Below are 22,535 nucleotides of genomic sequence, written 5' to 3' on the forward strand. Positions count from 1 at the left end.
AGATGTACAATAAAAAGTGGAAAACAATTCATTATTTATTTAGTTTTTACGTCTGCAGCCGATTTATTACATGAATACCAACATTTATTGCTAAGGGTAAGGAGACTGGAGAAAACCTTACCAGTATTCGAACAGAAATATTGCACATAAAAATGAACATAAGATACAAATATATGAAACATACATATACAATCATAAATTGGAAGCATATACCTTACCAATATTAACTGAATACATTTAAATAAAACTAATTTCATATTTTAATCGACTTGAAACTAAGTCACAGTAGTTCGATCACAGGAAAAAAATGCAAGCATTTCCAGGAAGTAGCTATAATAAAAAAATTACTGATTTATAACATATATACACACGCCTATATATATATATATATATACAATAAAATGAATACACTTCCAGAAAAACTCATAAGAAAGAAGTAGAAATATGAATAAAAAAAAACACTAACACTTTTGTACTTTATTTGTAGTTTGTCTCGTTTCTTCTGTTGAACATTTTCCAAAGAAGGAAACGAGGGAACCACAGATTTATTCTGTGGCTTTCACTGTCGCTCCCTATATTCCTATGTCCATGAGTTCACATCACATTCAACTATCCAACCAGTGAACCCAGCCTTAGGAAAAGCACGCAGGTGCTCACCGGACATGGTTGTTTCGGTGAGTACCTGCACAAGGTGGGGACGGAGGGGTCGCCCGCGTGCCACAGGGTTCGTCACCCCCCCCCCCCCGCTCCTTTGGAACATGCCTGGCGCTTGCGCCGCGGGGGGCCGTTGGCCCTATAGCGGCATATTTCCCTGTGGGTCGGGGAACAGAATACGCCCACAGTAATCCCTGCTTGTCGTAAGAGGCGACTAAAAGGGACAGGCGAGACCGCGGGCTGTGGCACCCGCGGTCAGGTGGGGAGGTATTCACTTCTCACCGGAGATGGCACTCGTCCCTTCGTTGGGGGGGAGAGACGCGGGGGGGGGGGGTACGCACCGGTAGCGTTCGTAAGAGATTCCGGTGCCCCTCCCCAATGCGCCGTGGCCGGCCACCGTGAGGTTTTAGTGGGTATTCCCCTTGATATCAAATCAAGGGGCGAGAAAAAAAAAGAAAAAAAGCCTTAGGAAAAGGTAAAGGATTAGCATTTTCATTTTGAAATTTCATTAAAAATTAATAACCACAATACAACGAATAAATATCTCATTGTTTCATTTTTGTTATTTTGTTTTGTTTTGTTTAAATATTCAAAGTGTTGAAATTCTAAAAATTTATTTTTAAACATGTAACCATATTTTCAATTATAGTCTTATTTAAACTTCCCGCTGTAAAAGAGTAATGTATCATGACTGACGGGCCTCCCCCGTTGGCTCCATATCGCACCACGTCCTTTGTCGGCAAATACCCGGTCCCTATATTTCTATGTCCGTGTTTTAACGTCTTTTTACTGAAACCTGGTTCCCCATTGATCGTGCTGTATCACCTACTAATGTTAGGGACATGCAATAAGCAGCTATCAAACGATTCACGCACATACCAATAGGCACGCGGAGAATAATAATGTAACGTTAAAGCGGAGGTTCGTAACTCCGGAGAAAATTTCCTTCTTCCTTAATTAATGCTCTGTTTAAACAATTCGCCATAATACATACCAAGACTATTGAGTATTTGTTCTTCGTCGATAAATCTCTTGTTGCGAAGTTCCTTTATTATGTCCTGCAAGTGTGCAATGCGTTTGTCCTTTCGCCTACAACTTTGCTGTAAAACTTTAATCTTTTTGCAATACTTGGTCCGTTGCTGTTCAATTACCCTTCTGAATTGTGTTTTGATAGGGGAATTTACAATTTGGATGGGTGTGAAGGGTGTGATGCTTGTGCTTCTGTTGCACAAATCTTTCCCATCAACTGGAGCTTCAGTTGCTTCTAGAAAGAAACGAACAGTATATAGTACAATAATGTTAAAAAGAAAAAGGTATGAAAAAGTAAAGAATTTTTTAAAACTTACTAGATATTTCTGCATTGTACTGTAAATTTCGTAAATTTATTGATTACATATACAGCACATTAATTAACACATATCTCCTCTGAATAAATATGTAATTTACCTTGGGCACAGCATTTGGTCGAAGTCTAACGCAACTTACTGAGGTACGATCAAACATTTCTGTGCAAAAATGTTGTGAACAAATCAATGTGTTGTCTGTAACACATTTCTCATCTAGACTAAGATTTATGATCCACTGCTTCCTTCGATTACTGTCTTTAGGGATCCTGTGGCAATAAAATATATAATTAAAACAATGAAATGTTTAATTGTTGTATTGCAGTTATTAATTTGTAATTAATGAGTTTCACATGTGCGTAACTGCAGTATACTACCTTATTCACTTACCTGTGGAATGTTATATTTTTATCATTACCAATTCCTGCACATTTTTTTTTCAAATTAAAATGGCAATATTTAACGGGACACGTAGGCATTTTCAAAAGATAACTGTTTTTTTCACGGATGCAATAACCCCTCCAAACGCATCCGTACACTTCTAACAATAAATATATTTGGTTTTTGTATATAGTCTTATCAGAAACCGGGGAACGCATTTAACCATAGACTAGACCCGATGCAGATGTCGGACTATCTCCAACATATGTTTATGCATACATATCAAACACGACTGCACACATACACACAGAGGAGAAAGGTAGTAAATATAAGATGGACCGAATATTAACTACTTCGAACGTCGCAATGATAAGTAGAAATTTAAATTCAATGTAAATAATTTTTAGTTTTGTATAGAAATGAAGTGTTAGGCTCATATTTTTCACAAGTTTAGTCTGGCAGTAAACGTGTCGACAGGCTTACCGCGGTTGCTGTCGCTCAACATGTGCCAACCCTGCCCGTGACTATATCCCTTCGTGATGTTACTTCTTTATGTGTAAAGTATTTTTGAATTTCATTTCACATTTTCATTAACACCCTGTATGTAATTTACATATACGTTTCAATAACTATGTCGCTTTATTTAACTTATACACAATTATTATGTACTTAGAGAAAGTGAGTGTAAAGACAACAGATTGAAAACGTAGTGTAGTTTATGATTCTTATTGCGTAAGGGTTTGAATATAACAGGAATCGGATGATCTGTTTATATAGTAGGAATGTACGTGGACGATGTAATACTACTGCGTCTAAGCAATGTATCGGATGCCTGTAGCGTAGCTGAACCTTTACGAAAGGAACGTTTATGCGGATGAAGATTAAGCGGTGGTAAGTTTGGATGTTCGATTCTTGTTGGCGAACTGACGCGTGGACGTAACGTTCCTCTCTGTTGTATTGAAAGTATACCTGCAAATAAAATAAAGCGGAATTGAAAAGTATTCGCAACTAAAATCGATCTATTAAGGGGGAAACCACATTAGGAGGCCAAGTATTAAGTGTTTCTCGGAATATTTTTTTTGCTGTACTCGTGTGCAGAGAGAAGATTCGTTGGTGAAATAGTTCAAGTCAATTTTAGGAATAAGATTGGTTTGTATTTTTTTTTATAGAAGAATTTACGTAAGGTTTTTCTAACTTTGAGAATATTTTAGGTACATTTTACAGTACATTTGAAACTTTTTACAATTTTAGTGGTCCTTATAATGGTCCGCCCCTCTTAGAATATAATAAGTTCAGAGAATAAAATATTGCCTAAATCGTTTGGTTCCAAAGCATCATTGAGTTGATAGTAGTCAGTCTTTATTGATAGCGGCTCTTCGTAATCTACAAACGCCGTGTTATCAAACGCTTCATCGTCCTTCGGCCGATTTTGAATCGGGCTCGTAATTGGCGGATCCGCATAAGTCTGAAAAAACGATGACCTGTCTTCAGATATTTTAGACGTTCGCGTATTTTACGCGGGGAATGCTCAATTAGTTAAGCAATAACGTTATTAGACAAGTGTCGTTAATTCGTTCCTCATTTACAGGAGAAAGTCACTAGCGTCCCATAAAAACTGTAAAACAAGTGATTTGTACGATTTTTTTCTAAAGGTAGTATACAACAATGTTGTATAAGAATTTATACATGTTGAATTAACATGAAACAAATTCTTTTTATTAATGTTACCCGAATAATCCATTGTACTGGTGGCACACGGTTAACAGCTGCAAATGAAAGAAGCAGTGTAAAGCTGGAATGGGGAGGGGGCCCCATTTTTGAAAAACTCAAAATTTTCTTTTTGCATACGTTTGCTCATCGTTTGCTCACGAATGCTCAATTGGAATTTCCGTTTGCTTCTTTTTAGTAGAGTTTTCTCCTCAAAAAATCCTAAAAATTACCTAAAAACCACGCCTCTAGGCGGGAACCCCCTTTAATGGTCCATTCTATACCAAAAGCTAGTGATTTTCTTTGTAACAGAAAACAAATTAATGACCCTATATAATTCTATGTGAAGTTGGCAATTCATTGATCTACTACGATACATTCGATTAGGATTATATACCCAAGCTAGAGGGGGGACAGCGGACCCCAATTAGACGAGAAGTAAGAGATACTGCAAACACCGTATTAAAACAATGCAAAAGTCATGTAAGACAATGATAAGAAGAATGGAAATAAGCTAGTAATAAATAAGCAGTAGTGCAATAACTTTCTATAATAAGTTACACACTTTAAATGAATGAATGAATGAATGGGATACCATGGCACGCACCATGGGTACGCGTGCCATAGGTTAGCCATCGCTGATTTAGACAAAGGAAACAATTAATGAATTACCAATTCCTCCATAAAAATTCGTGAAACAACATTTTAAATTTCGTAGATTGATAACGCATAAGAATAGTACTGGATATACAAACGTAATATCAGTAAATTGCCTTAAGTTTTACATGTTCAGTTGGCGTAGTTGAACAGGCACGCTTGTGGAATTGTCCACCGCCGATCGTTTCATATGTATGCTCCTCTAAATAGTGTCTGGTAGTTCCGCGTGGCGTTAGAGTAGCCCACATAACACGACTATCTTGCATGTTGTCGGTTGCGCAAGGGTACAGAACAGCTTCGTTTTGAATCCTTCCATTTTTCGTTTGCATACCGGATGCTGTGTTCGGCATGGAAATCACACCGTTCTTACCACTTCTATTACTAGAAAATAATAATCGGTTATTTCGTGACTCCGAGGATTTTATCCTCTTTCTTAAGACGGTATTGTCTCGAGATAAGCAACTCGGTCGGGACCGGCGAGTTGCTTATTTCGAAACAAGTATGCTATTCGACTTGACTTTGTTCTCGAGCGTGACGAGAGGGAGCCCGTAAATAAAACAGGGGGTTCGGTATAGCGGCCAACTATAAAGTGATCGCTCGAGCACGGGTGTTGTACTTTAGGGAATGATAGAAAATAACGTGCTTTCTCATTTTAGCATTAGTAAAATCGAACGAATGGAACGTACAGTAACTAACGAAAGTATTTGAACACTTAGTACGAAATACTTTATTAATTGTAATAGGTATATTATATAACATTTACTAAAATATTATTAACACTGTAAGGAGGTACGACTCTGCAGATTATAAAGGTAAAATTTCCTACCTACAAAAAAAAAACAAGAATCATAATTATACTCACAATTTGCATTTCAAGAGTAACGTCGCTAGTATTATGCCTATGAAAATCACACCGACGCAGGATGATATTAACACTGGCAGCCACGTGTCGCCTACAATTATTATAATAAACATTGTTACGTTAAATTTAATATTCCAATCAAAATGAACGGAAATTCATTGTTAGTTACTGAAAATAGAATAAATAAATTATTTTGGATTAATTTAATAAATAGCTAAAGGGGATTACAAACTTTTTTTGGAGTTAAATAATATATTTTTTTTTTGTTACTCGAAAACTTCAAAATGTTTCTACTAAGTTATATGTAAGAAATGTCAGAATTGCCTTTGTCGCTGTTTCTAAATTCGGCTTTTCGAATATGCTAACGTGATATTTCAAAAACCGCATTTCGAATCGAGTTCAAATTTTGCATATACAGGGTGTCCAAAAAATGTTGTAACATCTTGAAAGGGGTGGTTCGGGAGGTGATTTGAAACAACTTTTTCCTTGGCGAAAATATTGTCCGATGCTTCGTTAAGGAGATATTAACAAATAAACGGTGACCAATCAGAGCACGCGTATACCGTTGGAGCGGCCGCGGTAGCGTATGAGCGCAGCCACCTAGCGCGTAGACTACGCTCAACCGGCATACGCGCGCTCTGATTGGTTGGGGTTTTCCGTTAGTATCTTCTCAACGAAGCCTCGGACAACATTTTTGCTAAGGAAAAAGTTGTTTCAAATCACCTCCCAAACGACACCTTTCAAGGTGTTACAACATTTTGAGGATACCCTGTATAAAATATATTTTAGATTATGTTTCAAATTAACATGTTTTAGATATTGTAAAAGTTACTATGTTGTTCTAGCCACTAAAGGTCCTTTTATGGCCCCCATACACGATACGATCTGTCTTACGACACGTCGTACGACACGCCGTTTCAGTTTCAGTGGAACTGTCAGTTTTTCCTATGTGTAAAAAATGAACACTGAAAGAAAAACAATAACGGAGACTGAGAACTGACGGGATGGATAGACTTATTGGTTTCATTTCATTTGTTAGAATTCCTATGTGTAAAACAAGTGAGTGTTTAACACTGCTCCATAATCAAGGCAGTAACTTTAGCAATTATAGAAATTGCTTCTTTAAATTTCTACACAACATTCTTGAAATGTGTAAATAATCGATTTTCTTTTAAATTTTACAGTGTTTTGCTCCCTTAACCCGTTGCGCTCGAGACATTTTTCTATAGAATCTTAAAAATAGAATATTTTCTATAGATTTTGTTCTATAATAAATTTCTGTGAAGCCAAAAACTCTACTTCGAAGAAAAACATCTACGAATATGACTTCATGACTCGATGTATTATTATTTCAATTAATAATTAGTTGTATCCTGATGTAAGTGAATTTGAATTTGTACGTTCACGAAATCACTTTTAAATTACATATATCGCCCTAGGGGCGCCACCCGTGCGCAAAGGGTTAATGTAACGTAGTTAGTTAGTTGTTTATTTTCTTTAGACTTTACAATTTGGTATGAGTCTGAAAGATGGCGTTCGAAGTAATATAATGTAACGTATAAATTTGGAAAATAGACCTTGCTGTGGCATCTCTATGTACTGCACTCCTTCGGAACGACGATCGCAGAAATGCTTGCATGGGCTGTCGTTGAGATGCGGTGGAAACGACAGTAGATCCGTGCGTGGATAAAAGTCGGAACTTTGCTGCAGAATAGCCGGGAAGGGTGGTGGTGGTATGTGAAGAATGTCGGGCGGAGGTTCGAGTATACATGATGCGCAACCCGAATTATTCATGATTAAATCGAAACTTCTCATCTAGAATTTAAATTGGCAGAGCAACAAATTAATAATTGGTATTTTTTGTTTTTATATGTATATGTTATCCCTTAGCGGTCCACGTTTGTAACGCGTTAATATTAGGAATAATAGGAAGGAATAACAGAATAATAGGATTAATCATAGCATGCCTTCGTTTATTTTAAATAGCAAAAATTTAGTCGATACAAAAAATCCGTTGCAAAAACTGTCGAAAATATATATAATCATAAAAATAAGTCTAATCATAAAAAAAAAGTATTTTATGTGTAAAACTGTAAAGATGGACATTTAATAACTTCGATGGAAAATTTTCATTTTAAAACCTTCCGCAATTTTTTGAAATTCGAAATTATAGCAAAGAAATTCAAAAAATTTTCTTAATATACATACAATTCAACAATTGCAGTATCTACGATTTTCTTCATAATTCTTCAAACACTAAAGAAAGAGAAAATTAAATTAAAATAAATAATCAAATTCCTTTCTGTCGCTTTTCGTATAGTAAAGATAGGAAGGTTGAAACATTGTAGAGTTTGTTCTTTTTTAGAGAGTTATCGATCGTCGTGTGGCATGTTCAAATCGGTTTAAGAACCCTTTCTCGTACTTATTCGTTTGATAACCTTTCCAAAAAACAAAAAAAAATCAAAGAAGAAACGGAAACGTTCATTTAAGTGAACTAAATTCACGGTACGAAACAAATTATTTTCATCGTCTAAATAAATAACAATATGTAATACTTAAGAATTTGTTACACTTCGTCTATACTCCATTCCCTTGTTTTGCAATTCGTGGCTAACACTCGAACATTTAGTATCTTCTGTCACAAACGTTGGTAAATTATAAAAAATACCGTAATTCGTATTGTATTACATGCTTTCGAGCACAAAGCATGCAACGATAACAGTCAAAAGTAAACTCTCACCGCTGAGCGATGGCATACCCTTCTGCGATGTACCATCAGGGTGGCTACTGGCATCCCTGTAAGAAAAGCGCACGCGTTGTCGTATTGAGCGGGCAGGAGAAAATTTCGCGTGTACTACTGTAGGTACGCGCGCCTCAGAGGCGTAGCGATCGGGGGGGTAGGTGAGGGCACGTGCCCCGGGGCGTCGTTGGCGAGGGTTGAAATTAGAGATCCCTACTTCACGTGTATCGAAATACCCGGATACACGGGTAATTAATGGATCCGTGTTTTAATCCGTGTATTTTTAATTTTATGATTGTCAGGATTCGTACGTTATAAAGGGTGTCCCAAAAATGTTATAACACCTTGAAAGGGGTGGTTCGGGAGGTGATTTGAAACAATTTTATCCTTAGCGAAAATGTTGTCCAAGAGTTTGTTAAGGAGATATTAACAGAAAACTCCGACCAATCAGAGCGCGCGTATGCCGGCGGTGGGTGGTTCCTTAGTGCGTAGTCTACGCCTACCGCGGTCGCTCCTACGGTATACGCGCGCTCTGATTGGTCACCGTTTATTTGTTAATATCTACTCAACGAAGCCTCGTACAACATTTTCGCTAAGGAAAAAGTTGTTTGAAATCACCTCCCGAATCACCCCTTTCAAGGTGTTACATTTTTTGGGACACCCTGTATTTTTTTTTTCACAAATTATTTTATTTCATGGCGCAATAAGGGGGCAGCTCCATTTTTTCAAACTGTTGGAAAATTAACAAAAAAATGTTCTAAAATTCAGATTTTTTAAATTTCCTTTCGTTTTTTGTTTTCTGTTTCATATCACAGCATAGATATCTAATTATTACGCCCCGTTCTAAAATACGCCTGAAATTTAAGGGATTTTTCGAATGAAGAGAACAAAGTTTTCTTTCAAACATGTATTTAATTTATTCTTAACATATTTGGCAATACAAACAAAAAATCCGGAATACAAAAAGTCGTAGAATTAGTGCAAAATTCATTCTTCTTCTTGCTCTGCATAAAGGCCAAGAGGTAAATAGTCAACAAGGGAAAAGTAACAGCAAATAGGTTCAATAGTATAGCCTGGGCGTTGATATGTCAATGAATCAGGGCTTTTATTCTTATAGGTATATGTAATATAAATTCCATCACGTGGGTGCAAAAGTAATTTTGTTTTTAGCTGTTAACTTTAAAATATCGTAACTCAGTACAGAATAAAGCATACATTTATTAATAGAAAACAGACGATATTCATTATCAAAATGTAGAGCAAAATTTATACTTTTAAACGATATATAGAAATATATTACAAGATTGAAATTACCAATGTATTTCTATAATGTTACCTACAATCACTTGTATTAGTTTTATTTAAATTTGTCTTAAGTATTAGGTAAAACTGAGTGCTAATCTTTCGTTGTTTATTATACATACAAAAATTTTCTTATCTGAACACTTTTGTCCCTTAATTAATTCACATAACACAGGTTCTACTACATATAAAGATATGAACAATCGAACACTTCAAACTGACAAAGCAGTAAAATGTACGAACTGTCTCCGAATCTTTTCAAGGAAAAATTAAGGAATAAAAGCATGTATTTTTGATAATTAATTTTATTACCATACTATTCATAAAAATATTTTTTAGAAAATCAGGTGTGTTTGTAAAACTAACCTATGAAGATAATTGTGTTTGTTACGTTTGGAAAAATACCACATCGTCTGCAATGACCGCTGTGCTGGGTTTTGTTTGACCTTCTTCATCTTTAAATTCACCATAACTCACTTTTCCGGTGACCAATACTCTTTGACCTTTCCTAAGATACTTAGACACGGTATCACGAAGTTGCGGTTTGAAAACACATATTCTATGCCACTCCGTTCGTTGTATAAAATCTCCTGCAATTTTTTAAATTTATTACATTTTACGAGTACAGTAATGTTGAGAATTTGAATTGAAGCATAAAATTTACGCTTCACCTTAAAATTCTGAAATTTCAATATCTTGTAGTCTTTAACTTGAAAATCTCTTTTTAAATAAATGATAATTGTTGTTAAATATACTACTGTATTTTTCAAACTATAGAGTAAACAATAATTATCACCAAAAACTTTTTCACAGCAGAAAATATGTGAAAGTTACCAGCAACCAATTTAAAATAAATTAAAAGTTTCATAGTCTTTTTAACACAATGTATATTAGAAAATTACTTGGTTTAACTTACCATTCAAATATTTATAATTAGTATGTGTGGCAACAGAAAATATAACAACAGGATGTTCTGTGGAACCTCTCGTTTGTGGGTCGTTCCCTACTCTTCCCAACAGTGTTATATGGTTCACTGCTATAAATTGAATAGTTCGTAATATTAATTGCTTTCATCAGTTTAATTTACACAAATTCTTCATCATTGAAGTTAAAATGGAGACCTTTATTATACGAGGTAAGTGGAATATTTCAAGTGAATCGCATAGATGAGTACCTCGATTATTTTGAACGCTAATGAATATTAACTTCTTTTTTAGATAATTTGGTTTAGAAAATCTTCTAATCTCGTTACAATAATTTTTACTCAAATTGCTTTTTTCTAAAATCTTCAAAGTCACCTCAATTTTTTCAAATCAGCATTAAAATCAACAATGCAAACCTGTGTTCAACTTTACTTTTCAGAATAAAGAACACTGTTATCATTGACTCTTTTATAGGGTAAACTATTTATCTTTTATAAGGTAAAAAATATACCATAAGTATGAAGCTTGAAAAATTAAATAAAGCAATATATATTTTACAGTAAAAATACTTTACCTTTACTACTTGTTATTATATTAGCATTTACATGTGCCACGAAATGCATGGTCCAATGCATGTTATAGATTTGATTTACTTGTGCAGAATACACAACAGCTGCATATAAGTCAGTCTTCGAAGTTTTAAATGGAACCCTATAAGTTTTTATTTATTTTTTTTACTACAGAAGCAAATTCATCAAATACCACAAAATATTTGCTTGCGATTGGAAATAAAAGTACAATACAAGAAAATGTTCAAGCTAAATATTGCACCACTATACATTCTCCAGTGTTATTTTATAATTAATATAAATCATTATTAATATTTAACATATGATCTTTTATATAAAATAATATTCAAGAAATTTATTTCGATTGTCTATCTAATCGAAAGACAAAACAATGTAAAAGAAGAAGAATGGTTCTGCTATGATAATTGATCATTGACTAACTATCAATGATTTCCATGGCTTTTAATATATTAAAATTAGAAAATACATGTTATAAAAAAGTTGTCTATATAATTATGTGTACTGATTATTCCATATTTGGTGATACGTGGTTCTAATGAGAACGATGCACTATGATACAACTTGTTGCATCCCATTTGTTGAAAAGAGTTAAATACTTTCTCTAGCAAATGGATTAAATACAGTTTTCTATTATATTTTTATTTTTCACAATGACAAAAATATACATTGTGGTATTTAATCAATTTGTCACTGTATTTACTAAAAGATAAATGAAGATAGATTATATTCATTTTAAAAACTTAGTATATTCAATATCCTGCCTTTCAATAATACTGTGGTCCATACACGGATCATAGACTATGAACATGCTAAGATAACTTTGAAAATTATTGAAAAAATACAATTTATCAAAATATGCCATCTGTTTACAGACATTTATAAATCAAATTGGTCAAAGCAATAAAGTCTCTAAGTAATTCTTTAACACAAAATATAATCAAGGTAATAAAATTATGTGATTTGTGTTGTACAATAGTCATGGAATAGCATCGATGAAAAATGTAGATGCCAGTGGACATAGTAGTAGAAATACATGCATTCAGGGCCCATATATTTTGATGTGCTCCTAAAAACTTTGTGAACGCATATTGTTCTCTATTCTTTCCGTATATTAACATTCATTTATTTCACAAATCTTTTGTCATAAGCTCACACAAATCTTTGTTACTTTAGTAACGTAACAAATAGATCAAATTATTTTCATTGTTTTTAGTATGTATGAGAAATCATTGAAATGAGATATTTCATATGCCAGGCTTTCCTTTCAGTTTGCTATATAGGAGATATTTTGTAAGCTAGCTTTTACAGAGTACGGCTCATAAGAAAACAGTTGCTCGTGCTTATTGTACAAAAGAGCATTTATGGTATCATAAAACATAATATGTTCAACTTATATACTTAAAATATAAGTCATTTTATAATAATATTTGTACAAACTTTTATTTATTAAATATTACTCAATAATGCTGGAAATAAATAAATATTTCACTTACTTTTTTCTATTTTCGTCTCTTTCATATTAGTACACATTCGCATATTCTGAACTTCTGACATACTCTGTATTATCTTCGGCAGAACCTAAAAATGAAAAGAAACGCTTGAATAATACACAAGTACGTAATTGACAAGCTTTATTTCAGATGATCTTCAATTTAACATACCCGTCGAAACATTTTTCGTTAATCTGTATAGAAAAAATTATTAACCAAAACAATAAATGTTCACTAGTTTCGTTCAAAAATTACTGACTAGAAACTACACGCTACACCACGTGCAATTGTACAACTGTGTACAACCATGTACAACCGGTATTGATAACTGTGTTAGTGCCTCGCGTGCTCTCATAAATGAATGCGATTCAAAATTACAGAATACTTCTCTAGAAACGAAACTCTCACTTTTTCTAATCCCGATTCTAAATGCGCATACACCTTCAGCCCAAAAAGGCGGATAATTTAAATAAGAAGAAATGATTACAACTGGACCAGTTGTACTGGTGGTGGTCAAACTCAAAGTATAGAAGGTTAGGTTGGGTTACGATTTTTCTCAAGAAAGAACATCAAGGTCAAATAACGCTATTTTTCAGCTAAATCCATTAAAATTAATTTGAATTTAATTTAATGCTTCAATAATAATCGATGTTAACAATCTACTAGTAAACAAAATTGTTGTTTAAATGAAGTATTATCATTTTATTTAGTTGGCGTACGTTTTTTAACTCATCTACGGATAAACGATTCGAACTTAATTTTAAATAAATGTTTATTAAAGGCTTCGAACCAGTGTAGGTCCACACAGGTCCATTTGCTTAAGTTACATGACTTACAGAGAAATTATACATTATTATACATTGCACTTCCAATAAGCTATTATACAACTTATCTATTAAATTTATATATACATCTATAATGCATCATTGATGTGTAATGTATTTCATTCTTTCATTTGTAGAAATATGCAACATTATAAATTATAATCCTTCAACAATGTTCTCTAAGTGAAGATGACATTCTTGATGAGGTTATAAAGACTCCCAAATCTGTAATTAGTTGTTCTACATTAATCAAATTTCTTTGAACCATGTATTAGTAAATTTATATTATTATGTATGTCCCTGTAGTACAGAATAAAATGAGTACTTTGTTACACCCTACAGAGACACATACATTAATATAAATTGTCCACTGGTCAACATACTATACATCTGTAAAATACCTAAAATATCTGTTGTTTTTAATGATACAAAGGTATGTCTCCAGAGGAAAGTGTTTAGTTTGGAGGGGACATACTATGACAGGCAAAAAACTTATTAGCAAGTTTGTCAATGTTTTTTTTAAGTGGAACGAAGTATTTTCAATAATGTATTCTTGTAGCTGATAAAAAAACAAATTCGAACATGTGTGATTCCTTTACTCTATCTATATAATCTCTTTGATGGGAAACGTATGGCTCTAGCGACGAGTTACGGGAAGATGCCACCATATTACTCACCTACAAGTAGCGTGGAATTTTTCGTAAATGTTAGCGACGTCGATCCTTTCTTTTGTTGTTTACAGGTAGATTAGGTCAGTGAAGGATGTTTTTTCTTCGTAAGATAAGTTTACATTGTACGCGATGATGACCGGTGTGTCATATTTTTATTAAGCCGATTGAATTCATCATCAGCTGTAGGACTATTTTCGTATGACGAGCGTGTTACTTAAGCTATGATGCGACGTGAATGCGTTGAAAACTGCGTTGGTCATTGACGCCCGTACTTTTTTTCTAGACACCTTGATAGCCGGTATAGTATGCCGTTTCTCATTGTCTGACGAGTTCGACTTAAGCCGCGCCGAGTAGTACATGCTGTTGTCCTAGGATAGTCAACGAAGAGTGCGAAACGAGAAACAGTCTTTGTAAACTGCGTTGAGATCTGGAGTGAAACTTCCTTGGCTATGTCTAGCTCAACTTTGCTGCAACAGATCGAACGGTTGAATAGAGGCTATACTAAGAAACGGATTACAAATTCGGCATTAGTACGATAGATAATGTTAGGTCATTCTCTAAATTCATCCCACAGATTGTGTTTATATTTAATACATTGAGTACGGGTGACATGATATCTCGTCTTTAGCAGGCACTATATTCAACAACAATATAAGAATGCCTGAGAAATATGTATGCATTTGTGTATGCGATGCTTAGGGGAATGTGAGACAGTTCGAGTCGTATTGTGGTGCGTGCGTTACTATTTATTCGATCTTGTGTGTTACTCGTTCCAAGAAATTAGATTTTAAAATTGTTTCATTTTAATATGTATGTTTAAACATTTTCTTACCAGTATGTTTCTCCGTAGTCACACTGTGTTGTGCTAAACACTGTACGTTTATAGACTCTATAAAATATTAAAATTATAAATAATAAAGTAAGCTACGAATGTACCTCTTTCACTACAAGCTTATTCTTAACATATACATACTTGGCAAATACAGAGTGGGTACTGCTGTTCTACTCAAATGGGTTGACAATTTATAACGGTCTTCAAAATGAAGATCACAAATCTTTGCACTCTTTGGTATACTTGTAATCAAATCTGGGTCACCGCATGCCGCTATCCATTTCAGGCGGCGTTCCCTATCTTTTGTAGCACTAGGGAATTCTCTCATTCGCCGATCTTCGAATTCGCATCCTTTTACCTTACACTTCGAAGGTGGTCTATTTTCTAAAAAAAAAAAGAGAAAAATATATGAAGTATGACTTGTACTAACAAGTTACACTATCCTACGCTATAATTTGTATGTGGAGATTAAATATTAATTGTAAATAAATTAACAGAAATTTATTTTCTAATGAAATGTATTTCTTTTTTGTTAAAAAAAAAAAGAAGAAAAGAAATATTGTATTTAGCATTTAACTTGATTTAAGAATGGTGATTAGGGGATTCCCTGATGGTGTTCACTGATTCGCTACGTATATAGTTGCGATGTCTACTAGCGCTACCTATCAAAATTTTCACTAAATATGTTTTAATATGTGTGTGGATTTTGCTTCTGCAATGAAAGTACTAATATTTTATCATTCATTAAGTATTTTCTATTAAACTTATTTTGTCCCATTTTTCGACATGTGACTTATCAAAGTTTCGAATAACTTCTAGCTATCTTTCAATACGTTCCGCAAACCCACGTCACGAGCAACCTTTCTCTTAATGTGGTCTTACGTCTTCGTAGTTCGTATATGGCGCTATATGATAATTTCTGCTTCTTCTCACCAGGCAGGTCCTCCCTTCTTGTCGTGCAGAACCGCTGCAATGCTAATTCTAAATCACAGAGAAAAATAAAATAGATGAATATCATAAATTACTACATTTTTTTAGTAAGAGATGCTCTTCTTAGTTTGCAAAACTCTGCAGCAAGAAATTATTTTGAGCAAATTATTTTTATTAAAATATTTTATTAATTATTTTAATCGTCTAAATATCTATTTAATTTGCGATTTCTTTATAATTTTACAAGCATCAAAAACATGAAAATTAATATTATAATATGATATTACTTGTACAATATGATTTAATTTTCTAGGACACTATAGTGTGATACTTCTTTAAGTTTTAATTTGTAAAACAATGTTTGCTAACTTTGTACTTTAATAAACTCTATAGCTGATTTATATATAGCTGTTTATTTTCAAACCTAGAATTTACCCTGAATTCCTTGACAACTTATAGAAAAATAATTCTATTATAAGCTACAATATGCTTTACTACCTTTTTCTCTTTCCATTAGTTCTTCAGCAGTAATGGGTACCACAGTTTCCTCTATAACCTCTGCAATTTTCTCTGTGACCTCTGCAGTTTCCTCTGTGACCTCTGCAGTTTCCTCTGTGACCTCTGCAATTTCTTCTGTGACCTCTGTAGTTTCCTCTTTGACATCTGCAGTTTCCTCTGTGACCTCTGCAGTTTCCTCCATGACCTCTGCAGTTTCCTCTGTGACCTCTGCAGTTTCCTCCATGACTTCTGCAGTTTTCTGTGTGATCTCTGTTGTGTCCTCCCTGTCACTCCTGTGTCCATGAGTATCTGAAACATTCATCACAAAGGGAATTTAAGGGGGGGAGTCTGGTCTAGCAGGTTTAAAAAATCGACTTTTTCTTTTTGCTTAAAAATCTTCCTAACCATATGGAGAATGTTTCCGCGAAAGTCTACTGTATGCCCCTGGAATGTCAGATTAGCTTCATACAGCCGTATGAATATAAAAACTTTGGCTTTTTATAACTAAAAACTTTAAACGTATTTTTCTCAAAACTACGTTTTCCAAATTTGCGAAAGACATAGCTTATCGAATTTTTATCCGATTCAATTGATTCAAAATTTAAATTCAACATAATTAAGTTTATATGTGGATGAACCTCGACTCTTTATGAATTATTAATATCACATGATTTGAATAATATTAATCAATTAGATTTTAAATTTGCAAAGGCTATACACAAAAACTGAGTTTTATTTGATTATAATATGTATGTTTGATCATTTGGTTACCAATGTGTGTCTCTGTAGTTACAATTTCTATCGTCTCCATTACTTCTATTTCTTCTTGGACCGAACATTGGATATCTAGAGGCTCTATAAAATATTGAAATTATAAATAATAAAGTAAGCTATGAATGTATCTGTTTGACTACAAGCTTGTTCTTAATGTACACATACCTGGCAAATACAGAGTCGGTACTGCTGTCCTACTCAAATGGGTCGACAATTTGTAACGTTTCTCAAAATGTGCATCACAAATCTTGGCATTCTTTATTTTCTCTAGGGTTACTTCTGGATTACAGCATGCTGCTATCCATTTTAGACAGCGTTCCTTATCTTTCAACGAACCAGGGAATTCTCTCAATCGAGCATCTTCGAATTTGCATCCTTTTACCTTACATCTCCTAGGTCCCATAATTCCTAAAACAAAAAAGGCAAATACATAAAGTATGGAAATAGCTTACATCACTATATTATACTATACTAAATTATAATTTTTACACTAAGATTAAATATTAATTGTATATAAATAATCAGAATCTCATCTTTTAATGAAATGTATTTTTTTTTGTAAAGTGAAGAGATAAAGAATATTATTTTCAGGGTTTTACAGTCCTAACTCAAAAATTATGACCGACTACCGATCACTGCCGACATTGAGATATTCACAATAATTTGGTGGTTCCCAGCTTTTCATTGAATACGTTCTGGGTATGTAGTGTCTACTAGCGCTCCCTACGAACTTTTCATTAACCAAAAATGTGTATTCAATATATTACATCTACGCTTGGATCGCCCGCATTCGAAGTGATTCGAAGTCTCGCATCTTCGGAATGCGATTCACGATTGTCTAACTAGATCCTTAACCTAAGCTAGTATAACTATGTGCGCGGACGATTACCGAGTGCAACTTTGTCACACCGTTGGTGATACTTGCTACCGAAAACGATCCTTCAACTACGATAACCTGTAGCTTAAACAGTTACCTCAAGCAAATTCAAATGGTCCCAGGTCGAATGTGGATAACCTCTTGACTGGAATCACGCGTTGTGAAACGATTCCTATTCCATGACAGAACGCTTGCGTTATCCCAAATGGCGACCAGGGAAGACGTTAGTACTGTCGAAAGCGGTGTGGTTAGAAACGTATTGTTTGAGAAGAAGAGCCGGAGAGACAAACGTTTTAAAAGTAGCGGGCAAAAAAGACGCGCCTATTTGAAATTACAGTATTTTCCAAATATTGGTATTTTAGGTTAAACTTTACTTTGGCGGACCTAAAATATTTAAGTTTTTTTTTTACCTGAACCTGTAGATTTTGGCGAGTGGAATCCGAAAATGCTGATTTTCAGGCGAGAAATCCACTGGTTCAGAAGTTATGAGCAGTTGAAGGTGAACCTTTTTACTGTATATCTCCTTATACAGTCTTCATGACATTTGTATACAATTTATCTACAGATAATCTTTAGATTGCCCTGCACTTGACCGGCAGTGCATTTGTTATTGCAAAATACATATGAATTTTTTGAGGCCTATATTTTTTTGAATACCTATAGATAATATATACACATATTCATATATATATATATACAGGGTGTCCCAAAAGTCGGGGAGGAGCCGGAAATGGGGGGTAGCTGAAACGATTTTGAACAACAATTTCCTTTGCAAAAATGTCGGATGGGGCTTCGTTAAGTAGATATTAATAAAAAAACCCGACCAATCAGAGCGCGCGTATACCGTTGGAGCGGCCGCGATAGCGTATGAGCGCAGCCGCCTAGCGCGTAGCCTACGTTCAATCGGCATACTCCGCACTCTGATTGGTAGGGGTTTTCACTTAATATCTCCTTAACGAAACCTCGGATAACATTTTCGCTAAGGAAAAAGTTGTTTGAAATTACCTCCTGAACCACCCCTTTCAAGATGTTACAACATTTTTGGGACACCCTGTATAGTCTTCATGGCAAAACCCTAGGCTTCAAATAAATCTGAAGTTCGCCGACACGTTTGTCTCGTTTTTTCTGTTGAACATTTTCCAAAGAAGGAAACGAGAGAAACACATCGGTAAACTTCAGATTTATTCGATGCCTAGGGTTTTGCCCATCACTGCACTGAACTGATTCATAATTCTGGGGAATTTTCTGCTGAACACGGACTTACTAGACAAGTACTTCCGACATGGAGCGTTGATCATCAGTCTTTCCCCTTCTATACGGCTTTTACGTGTGTTTACTACCAAACTAAAAAATTCAAACTAACCACCACTTTTCTGATCGCTCACTATTGGTGAATCTAGTGGTTCTACGTTTCTAGTAATATGGATCATGGATCGGGATTAGCAGAGATGGGCAAAACCCTAGGCTTCGAATAAATCTGAAGTTTACCGATGTGTTTCTCTCGTTTCCTTCTTTGGAAAATGTTCAACAGAAAAAACGAGACAAACGTGTCGGCAAACTTCAGATTTATTCGAAGCCTAGGGTTTTGCCCATATCTGGGGATTAGTAATCTCGCTGGAATACGCCCTACGTTTGGTACACGTCTGAAGTTAGTAACTAGTAATCCATACTTATATAGTCAAAGAGATGACTATATTGTCTTCTATGCGAACAAATTGTTTGATAATCAGATTATTGAAAATTTTTAAAATGTACTTCTGATTCACACAACATTATAGATGAACATTATAGATTCAAAACTTTCAAAAACTTCTAATTTTGAATAATGTAATTCGAAACTTCAGTCTGGAATTCAAAAATAAAGCGAAAATAACTGTAGTGCATTGTATTGATTTTGTATGAACCTACATACAAAATATAAATTACAGATTAAATGTTGAAGATATTTATTTATTAAGTTAGACTTCTTGAGTTTGTTAATATCAATATATTAGATGGTAAATAAAATGAATAATTACTATTTATAATGCATGTTTACGTATATTTACATAAATATTACATATAACTATTGTAACCATAAAAGTATTAATGTATTCCACTGTGAACATCTATTTATCTGCAGCAGTTTTAGGAATTTCAGGAAACATCTTATTATAGAGCTCCTCATACTCCTTCTTGAGCTCCTCTCTGCGTGCAAAATATTTTGGATATTGAGCCTTTTCCATTGGATCCCAATAGTCAAGTACAGAATCTGGAGGAAGAATCTCGCGTTCGTAAGCTACTCCGCCTACGGAATTAGCAAACTTTTTTGGCTGCCAATGCATTGTTTTGAATAGAGTTTCTTCAGCATCTAATAGAATTTGTTTTGCAATACGAGCATCACGTATATTTCGATTCTCCTCGAAACGTTGTCTCATTAAAACTGATTCATACCTTAATCAAAACATTACTTAAATCCAATATATTTTAATAAAACTATACAGGATACGACAATTTTGCCTCTACTACTTTCAACCATAACTTCTTTAATTCTAAATGGGTTTCAAAATCATTACTTTTATTTTGCAGATAAGGCATTAAAGAGTTGTTTGGTATTAATTATTTGTATTTGAAAAATACAAGATGGAACAACTACAAGGAATAAAAGATAAAGCAGAGATCAAAATGTTTCATTGTTCTCTTTCATTTTTCATAACATTTTTTTAAAACCTTGTTTAATGTAACATTTATTTACAAAATATAGATATTAAACATTTATTTTCAACAAAATAATACTACAAAATGTAAAATACTTGTTTAATTTTTCAAAAGGACTTTTCATAATTGTAAACCAAAAGGACTACGCTACATAATATTGATTTTATTAAAACACTGGTTTATACAAAGTTAGAGAATAATTTATGACGTGAAAACGTGTAATAAATTATTATAACTCGTTTTTCTAAAATCATAAACCAAAATCTTTCATACGATTTTGTTATATTGAACTGTTAACTATGTATTTTCAAATAAAACAATTGTAAGAAGCTCTTCGTTAACTCATTATGTTATTTGTTTTTTTTTTTCTATTTTCGACAGAGCGAATAATTTTGTGATTCACTGTATATGAAAAAGTTTGAAGAAAAAAATATGAGCATAAACATACCTAAGATCAAGTCTGTCGTGATGATAGTCTCCTAAGGATCGCAAAACACGTTTATAAAGTCTGCATACTCTTCTGCTATGAGAAATTAATTCCGATGGTATCTGTGCCATTCTTTTTTACCTCAAAAATACACTTTCCTAAAAATGTTCTTTTTTCCGAAAAACCAATTACCCAACAGAACAGTCATTGACTACATAGAACGACCAAACGATCATGAACCACCATTAACTAGATCGGAATCTGAAACTCTGAATTTCAACAGACTTCAGATCTATAGAAATTATATTCTTTACAAAATATTTCAATCGTTACATGGTTGTTTATACGAATATTTCGTGCTTAAACATTAATACAGTTAAATTAGAAAATAATTTTGTCGATAATTATGTTATTTCTGAATATGTTATATACAGAATAAAATTTTATCAAATCCAATATGTTGAATGTTTGAAGTCTGGATCAGGACCGCTTTTACCAATATTGGCGCTCTGGGGAAGATTATCTTGGCGCCCCTTCAGGGGCTTAAAATTTTTAAGAAGAGAAGACAAGGTAATAATATCAAACGATGAATCTGTAGCCAGATTGTAAAGATTGTTAAACTACAAATATAAATTACAAGTAAACTAAATTACAAATATAATTTATATAAATTATATATAAATACAATATAATGCATATATTGCAATATATGCAATATATATCCAATATAAATTACAACTAAACTAAACTACAATATAAATTAAACTACAGGGTGTCCCAAAAATGTTGGAGGTCCTTGAAAGGGGTGGTTCGGGAGGTGATTTGAAACAACTTTTTCCTTGACGAAAATATACGAGTCTTCGTTGAGGAGATACTAACAGAAAACCCCGACCAATCAGAGCGCGAGTATGCCGATGGAGCGTAGGTACGCGCTAGGCGGCTGCGCTCATACGCTATCGCGGCCGCTCCATCGGCATACTCGCGCTCTGATTGGTCAGTGGTTTTCCTTAATATCTCCTCAACGAAGCCTCGGACATTTTCGCTAAGGAAAAAGTTGTTTCAAATCATCTCCCGAACCACCCCTTTCAAGGTGTTACAACATTTTTGGGACACCCTGTATAGCAGCTGTACTATATTCGTATACTAGGGACACTGGACTGCGACACCCACAAAGATTTGGCGCCCCGGGCGGTTGTCCGACCGCGCCCCGTCCCTACTGCCGGCTCTGTACTGGATAGATATAATAATAACATTAAAATTAAGAATTTTATCAAAGCATGAGAGAATCTTTAAAAATGCATCAATAGAAATGTAAAGTAAGCTATAGATGATAATATGTAGCATAATTACAAACAG

The 22,535-nt window shown here is 34.1% G+C and overlaps 5 protein-coding genes across 12 annotated transcripts; all 5 read right to left on the reverse strand.

Moving 5' to 3' along the window:
• Positions 1 to 1,038: 1,038 nt before the first annotated feature.
• LOC128888364 (THAP domain-containing protein 2-like) lies at positions 1,039 to 2,854 on the reverse strand. 2 transcript variants are annotated; one of them, XM_054145147.1, is made up of 5 exons: positions 2,388 to 2,854; positions 2,101 to 2,266; positions 2,001 to 2,019; positions 1,649 to 1,918; positions 1,039 to 1,479 (listed from the first exon to the last, which is right to left on the reverse strand). In XM_054145147.1, exons 1-5 carry the CDS (start codon positions 2,594 to 2,596, stop codon positions 1,430 to 1,432), a joined length of 714 nt encoding a protein of 237 aa, XP_054001122.1. In that variant the 5' UTR covers positions 2,597 to 2,854; the 3' UTR covers positions 1,039 to 1,429. The 2 variants fall into 2 exon arrangements, with proteins under 2 accessions (XP_054001122.1, XP_054001121.1); XM_054145146.1 differs by having other exon boundaries at positions 1,048 to 1,482.
• Positions 2,855 to 2,994: 140 nt separating this feature from the next.
• Positions 2,995 to 8,483, reverse strand: LOC128888362 (uncharacterized). 4 transcript variants are annotated; one of them, XM_054145142.1, is made up of 6 exons: positions 8,345 to 8,483; positions 7,182 to 7,419; positions 5,605 to 5,695; positions 4,871 to 5,123; positions 3,690 to 3,843; positions 2,995 to 3,347 (listed from the first exon to the last, which is right to left on the reverse strand). In XM_054145142.1, the coding sequence occupies exons 1-6, from the start codon at positions 8,396 to 8,398 to the stop codon at positions 3,148 to 3,150; spliced, it is 990 nt and encodes a 329-aa protein (XP_054001117.1). In that variant the 5' UTR covers positions 8,399 to 8,483; the 3' UTR covers positions 2,995 to 3,147. The 4 variants fall into 4 exon arrangements, with proteins under 4 accessions (XP_054001117.1, XP_054001116.1, XP_054001118.1 ...); XM_054145141.1 differs by having other exon boundaries at positions 4,859 to 5,123; XM_054145143.1 differs by having other exon boundaries at positions 4,859 to 5,123; positions 8,175 to 8,380.
• Positions 8,484 to 9,544: 1,061 nt separating this feature from the next.
• LOC128888366 (single-stranded DNA-binding protein, mitochondrial) lies at positions 9,545 to 12,957 on the reverse strand. 2 transcript variants are annotated; one of them, XM_054145150.1, is made up of 5 exons: positions 12,821 to 12,876; positions 12,653 to 12,737; positions 11,144 to 11,280; positions 10,563 to 10,682; positions 9,545 to 10,236 (listed from the first exon to the last, which is right to left on the reverse strand). In XM_054145150.1, exons 3-5 carry the CDS (start codon positions 11,202 to 11,204, stop codon positions 10,034 to 10,036), a joined length of 384 nt encoding a protein of 127 aa, XP_054001125.1. In that variant the 5' UTR covers positions 11,205 to 11,280; positions 12,653 to 12,737; positions 12,821 to 12,876; the 3' UTR covers positions 9,545 to 10,033. The 2 variants fall into 2 exon arrangements, with proteins under 2 accessions (XP_054001125.1, XP_054001124.1); XM_054145149.1 differs by lacking the exon at positions 11,144 to 11,280 and having other exon boundaries at positions 12,821 to 12,957.
• Positions 12,958 to 13,403: 446 nt separating this feature from the next.
• LOC128888360 (uncharacterized) lies at positions 13,404 to 17,866 on the reverse strand. Of its 3 annotated transcripts, none has more exons than XM_054145137.1 (9): positions 17,808 to 17,866; positions 17,344 to 17,586; positions 17,176 to 17,259; positions 16,405 to 16,713; positions 15,859 to 15,957; positions 15,118 to 15,360; positions 14,977 to 15,033; positions 14,151 to 14,611; positions 13,404 to 13,698 (listed from the first exon to the last, which is right to left on the reverse strand). In XM_054145137.1, exons 1-8 carry the CDS (start codon positions 17,821 to 17,823, stop codon positions 14,598 to 14,600), a joined length of 1,065 nt encoding a protein of 354 aa, XP_054001112.1. In that variant the 5' UTR covers positions 17,824 to 17,866; the 3' UTR covers positions 13,404 to 13,698; positions 14,151 to 14,597. The 3 variants fall into 3 exon arrangements, with proteins under 3 accessions (XP_054001112.1, XP_054001113.1, XP_054001114.1); XM_054145138.1 differs by having other exon boundaries at positions 17,668 to 17,829; XM_054145139.1 differs by lacking the exon at positions 17,176 to 17,259.
• A 2,203-nt stretch (positions 17,867 to 20,069) lies between these two features.
• On the reverse strand, positions 20,070 to 21,430 carry LOC128888365 (NADH dehydrogenase [ubiquinone] 1 beta subcomplex subunit 9). The gene is made up of 2 exons (XM_054145148.1): positions 21,201 to 21,430; positions 20,070 to 20,488 (listed from the first exon to the last, which is right to left on the reverse strand). Exons 1-2 carry the CDS (start codon positions 21,308 to 21,310, stop codon positions 20,164 to 20,166), a joined length of 435 nt encoding a protein of 144 aa, XP_054001123.1. The 5' UTR covers positions 21,311 to 21,430; the 3' UTR covers positions 20,070 to 20,163.
• Positions 21,431 to 22,535: the final 1,105 nt, after the last annotated feature.

This window comes from Hylaeus anthracinus, unplaced genomic scaffold (assembly GCF_026225885.1).
Source record: "Hylaeus anthracinus isolate JK02 unplaced genomic scaffold, UHH_iyHylAnth1.0_haploid 11994, whole genome shotgun sequence".
NCBI classification, from domain to species: domain Eukaryota; kingdom Metazoa; phylum Arthropoda; class Insecta; order Hymenoptera; family Colletidae; genus Hylaeus; species Hylaeus anthracinus.

What these genes read in the sequence shown, in the direction of transcription:
- LOC128888364 (XM_054145146.1), bottom strand. Translation starts at nt 2,596, where the DNA reads ATGCGTTCCCCGGTTTCTGATAAGACTATATACAAAAACCAAATATAT. An exon ending in AAAAATATAACATTCCACAG is followed by an intron (nt 2,267 to 2,387) that starts GTAAGTGAATAA and finishes TTATTGCCACAG; the next exon opens with GATCCCTAAAGACAGTAATC. An exon ending in ACAAATACTCAATAGTCTTG is followed by an intron (nt 1,483 to 1,648) that starts GTATGTATTATG and finishes CCCTAACATTAG; the next exon opens with TAGGTGATACAGCACGATCA.
- LOC128888362 (XM_054145141.1), bottom strand. Translation starts at nt 8,398, where the DNA reads ATGCCAGTAGCCACCCTGATGGTACATCGCAGAAGGGTATGCCATCGC. An exon ending in GGGTATGCCATCGCTCAGCG is followed by an intron (nt 7,420 to 8,344) that starts GTGAGAGTTTAC and finishes TTTAAATTCTAG; the next exon opens with ATGAGAAGTTTCGATTTAAT. An exon ending in TTACTCTTGAAATGCAAATT is followed by an intron (nt 5,124 to 5,604) that starts GTGAGTATAATT and finishes ATTATTTTCTAG; the next exon opens with TAATAGAAGTGGTAAGAACG.
- LOC128888366 (XM_054145149.1), bottom strand. An exon ending in AGAGACGAAAATAGAAAAAA is followed by an intron (nt 10,683 to 12,652) that starts GTAAGTGAAATA and finishes TTCAATTTATAG; the next exon opens with CAGTGAACCATATAACACTG. An exon ending in TAATTATAAATATTTGAATG is followed by an intron (nt 10,237 to 10,562) that starts GTAAGTTAAACC and finishes AAAAAATTGCAG; the next exon opens with GAGATTTTATACAACGAACG.
- LOC128888360 (XM_054145137.1), bottom strand. An exon ending in ACTAATGGAAAGAGAAAAAG is followed by an intron (nt 15,958 to 16,404) that starts GTAGTAAAGCAT and finishes TCTGTGATTTAG; the next exon opens with AATTAGCATTGCAGCGGTTC. An exon ending in ACCCACTCTGTATTTGCCAA is followed by an intron (nt 15,034 to 15,117) that starts GTATGTATATGT and finishes AATATTTTATAG; the next exon opens with AGTCTATAAACGTACAGTGT.
- LOC128888365 (XM_054145148.1), bottom strand. Translation starts at nt 21,310, where the DNA reads ATGGCACAGATACCATCGGAATTAATTTCTCATAGCAGAAGAGTATGC. An exon ending in CACGACAGACTTGATCTTAG is followed by an intron (nt 20,489 to 21,200) that starts GTATGTTTATGC and finishes GTTTTGATTAAG; the next exon opens with GTATGAATCAGTTTTAATGA.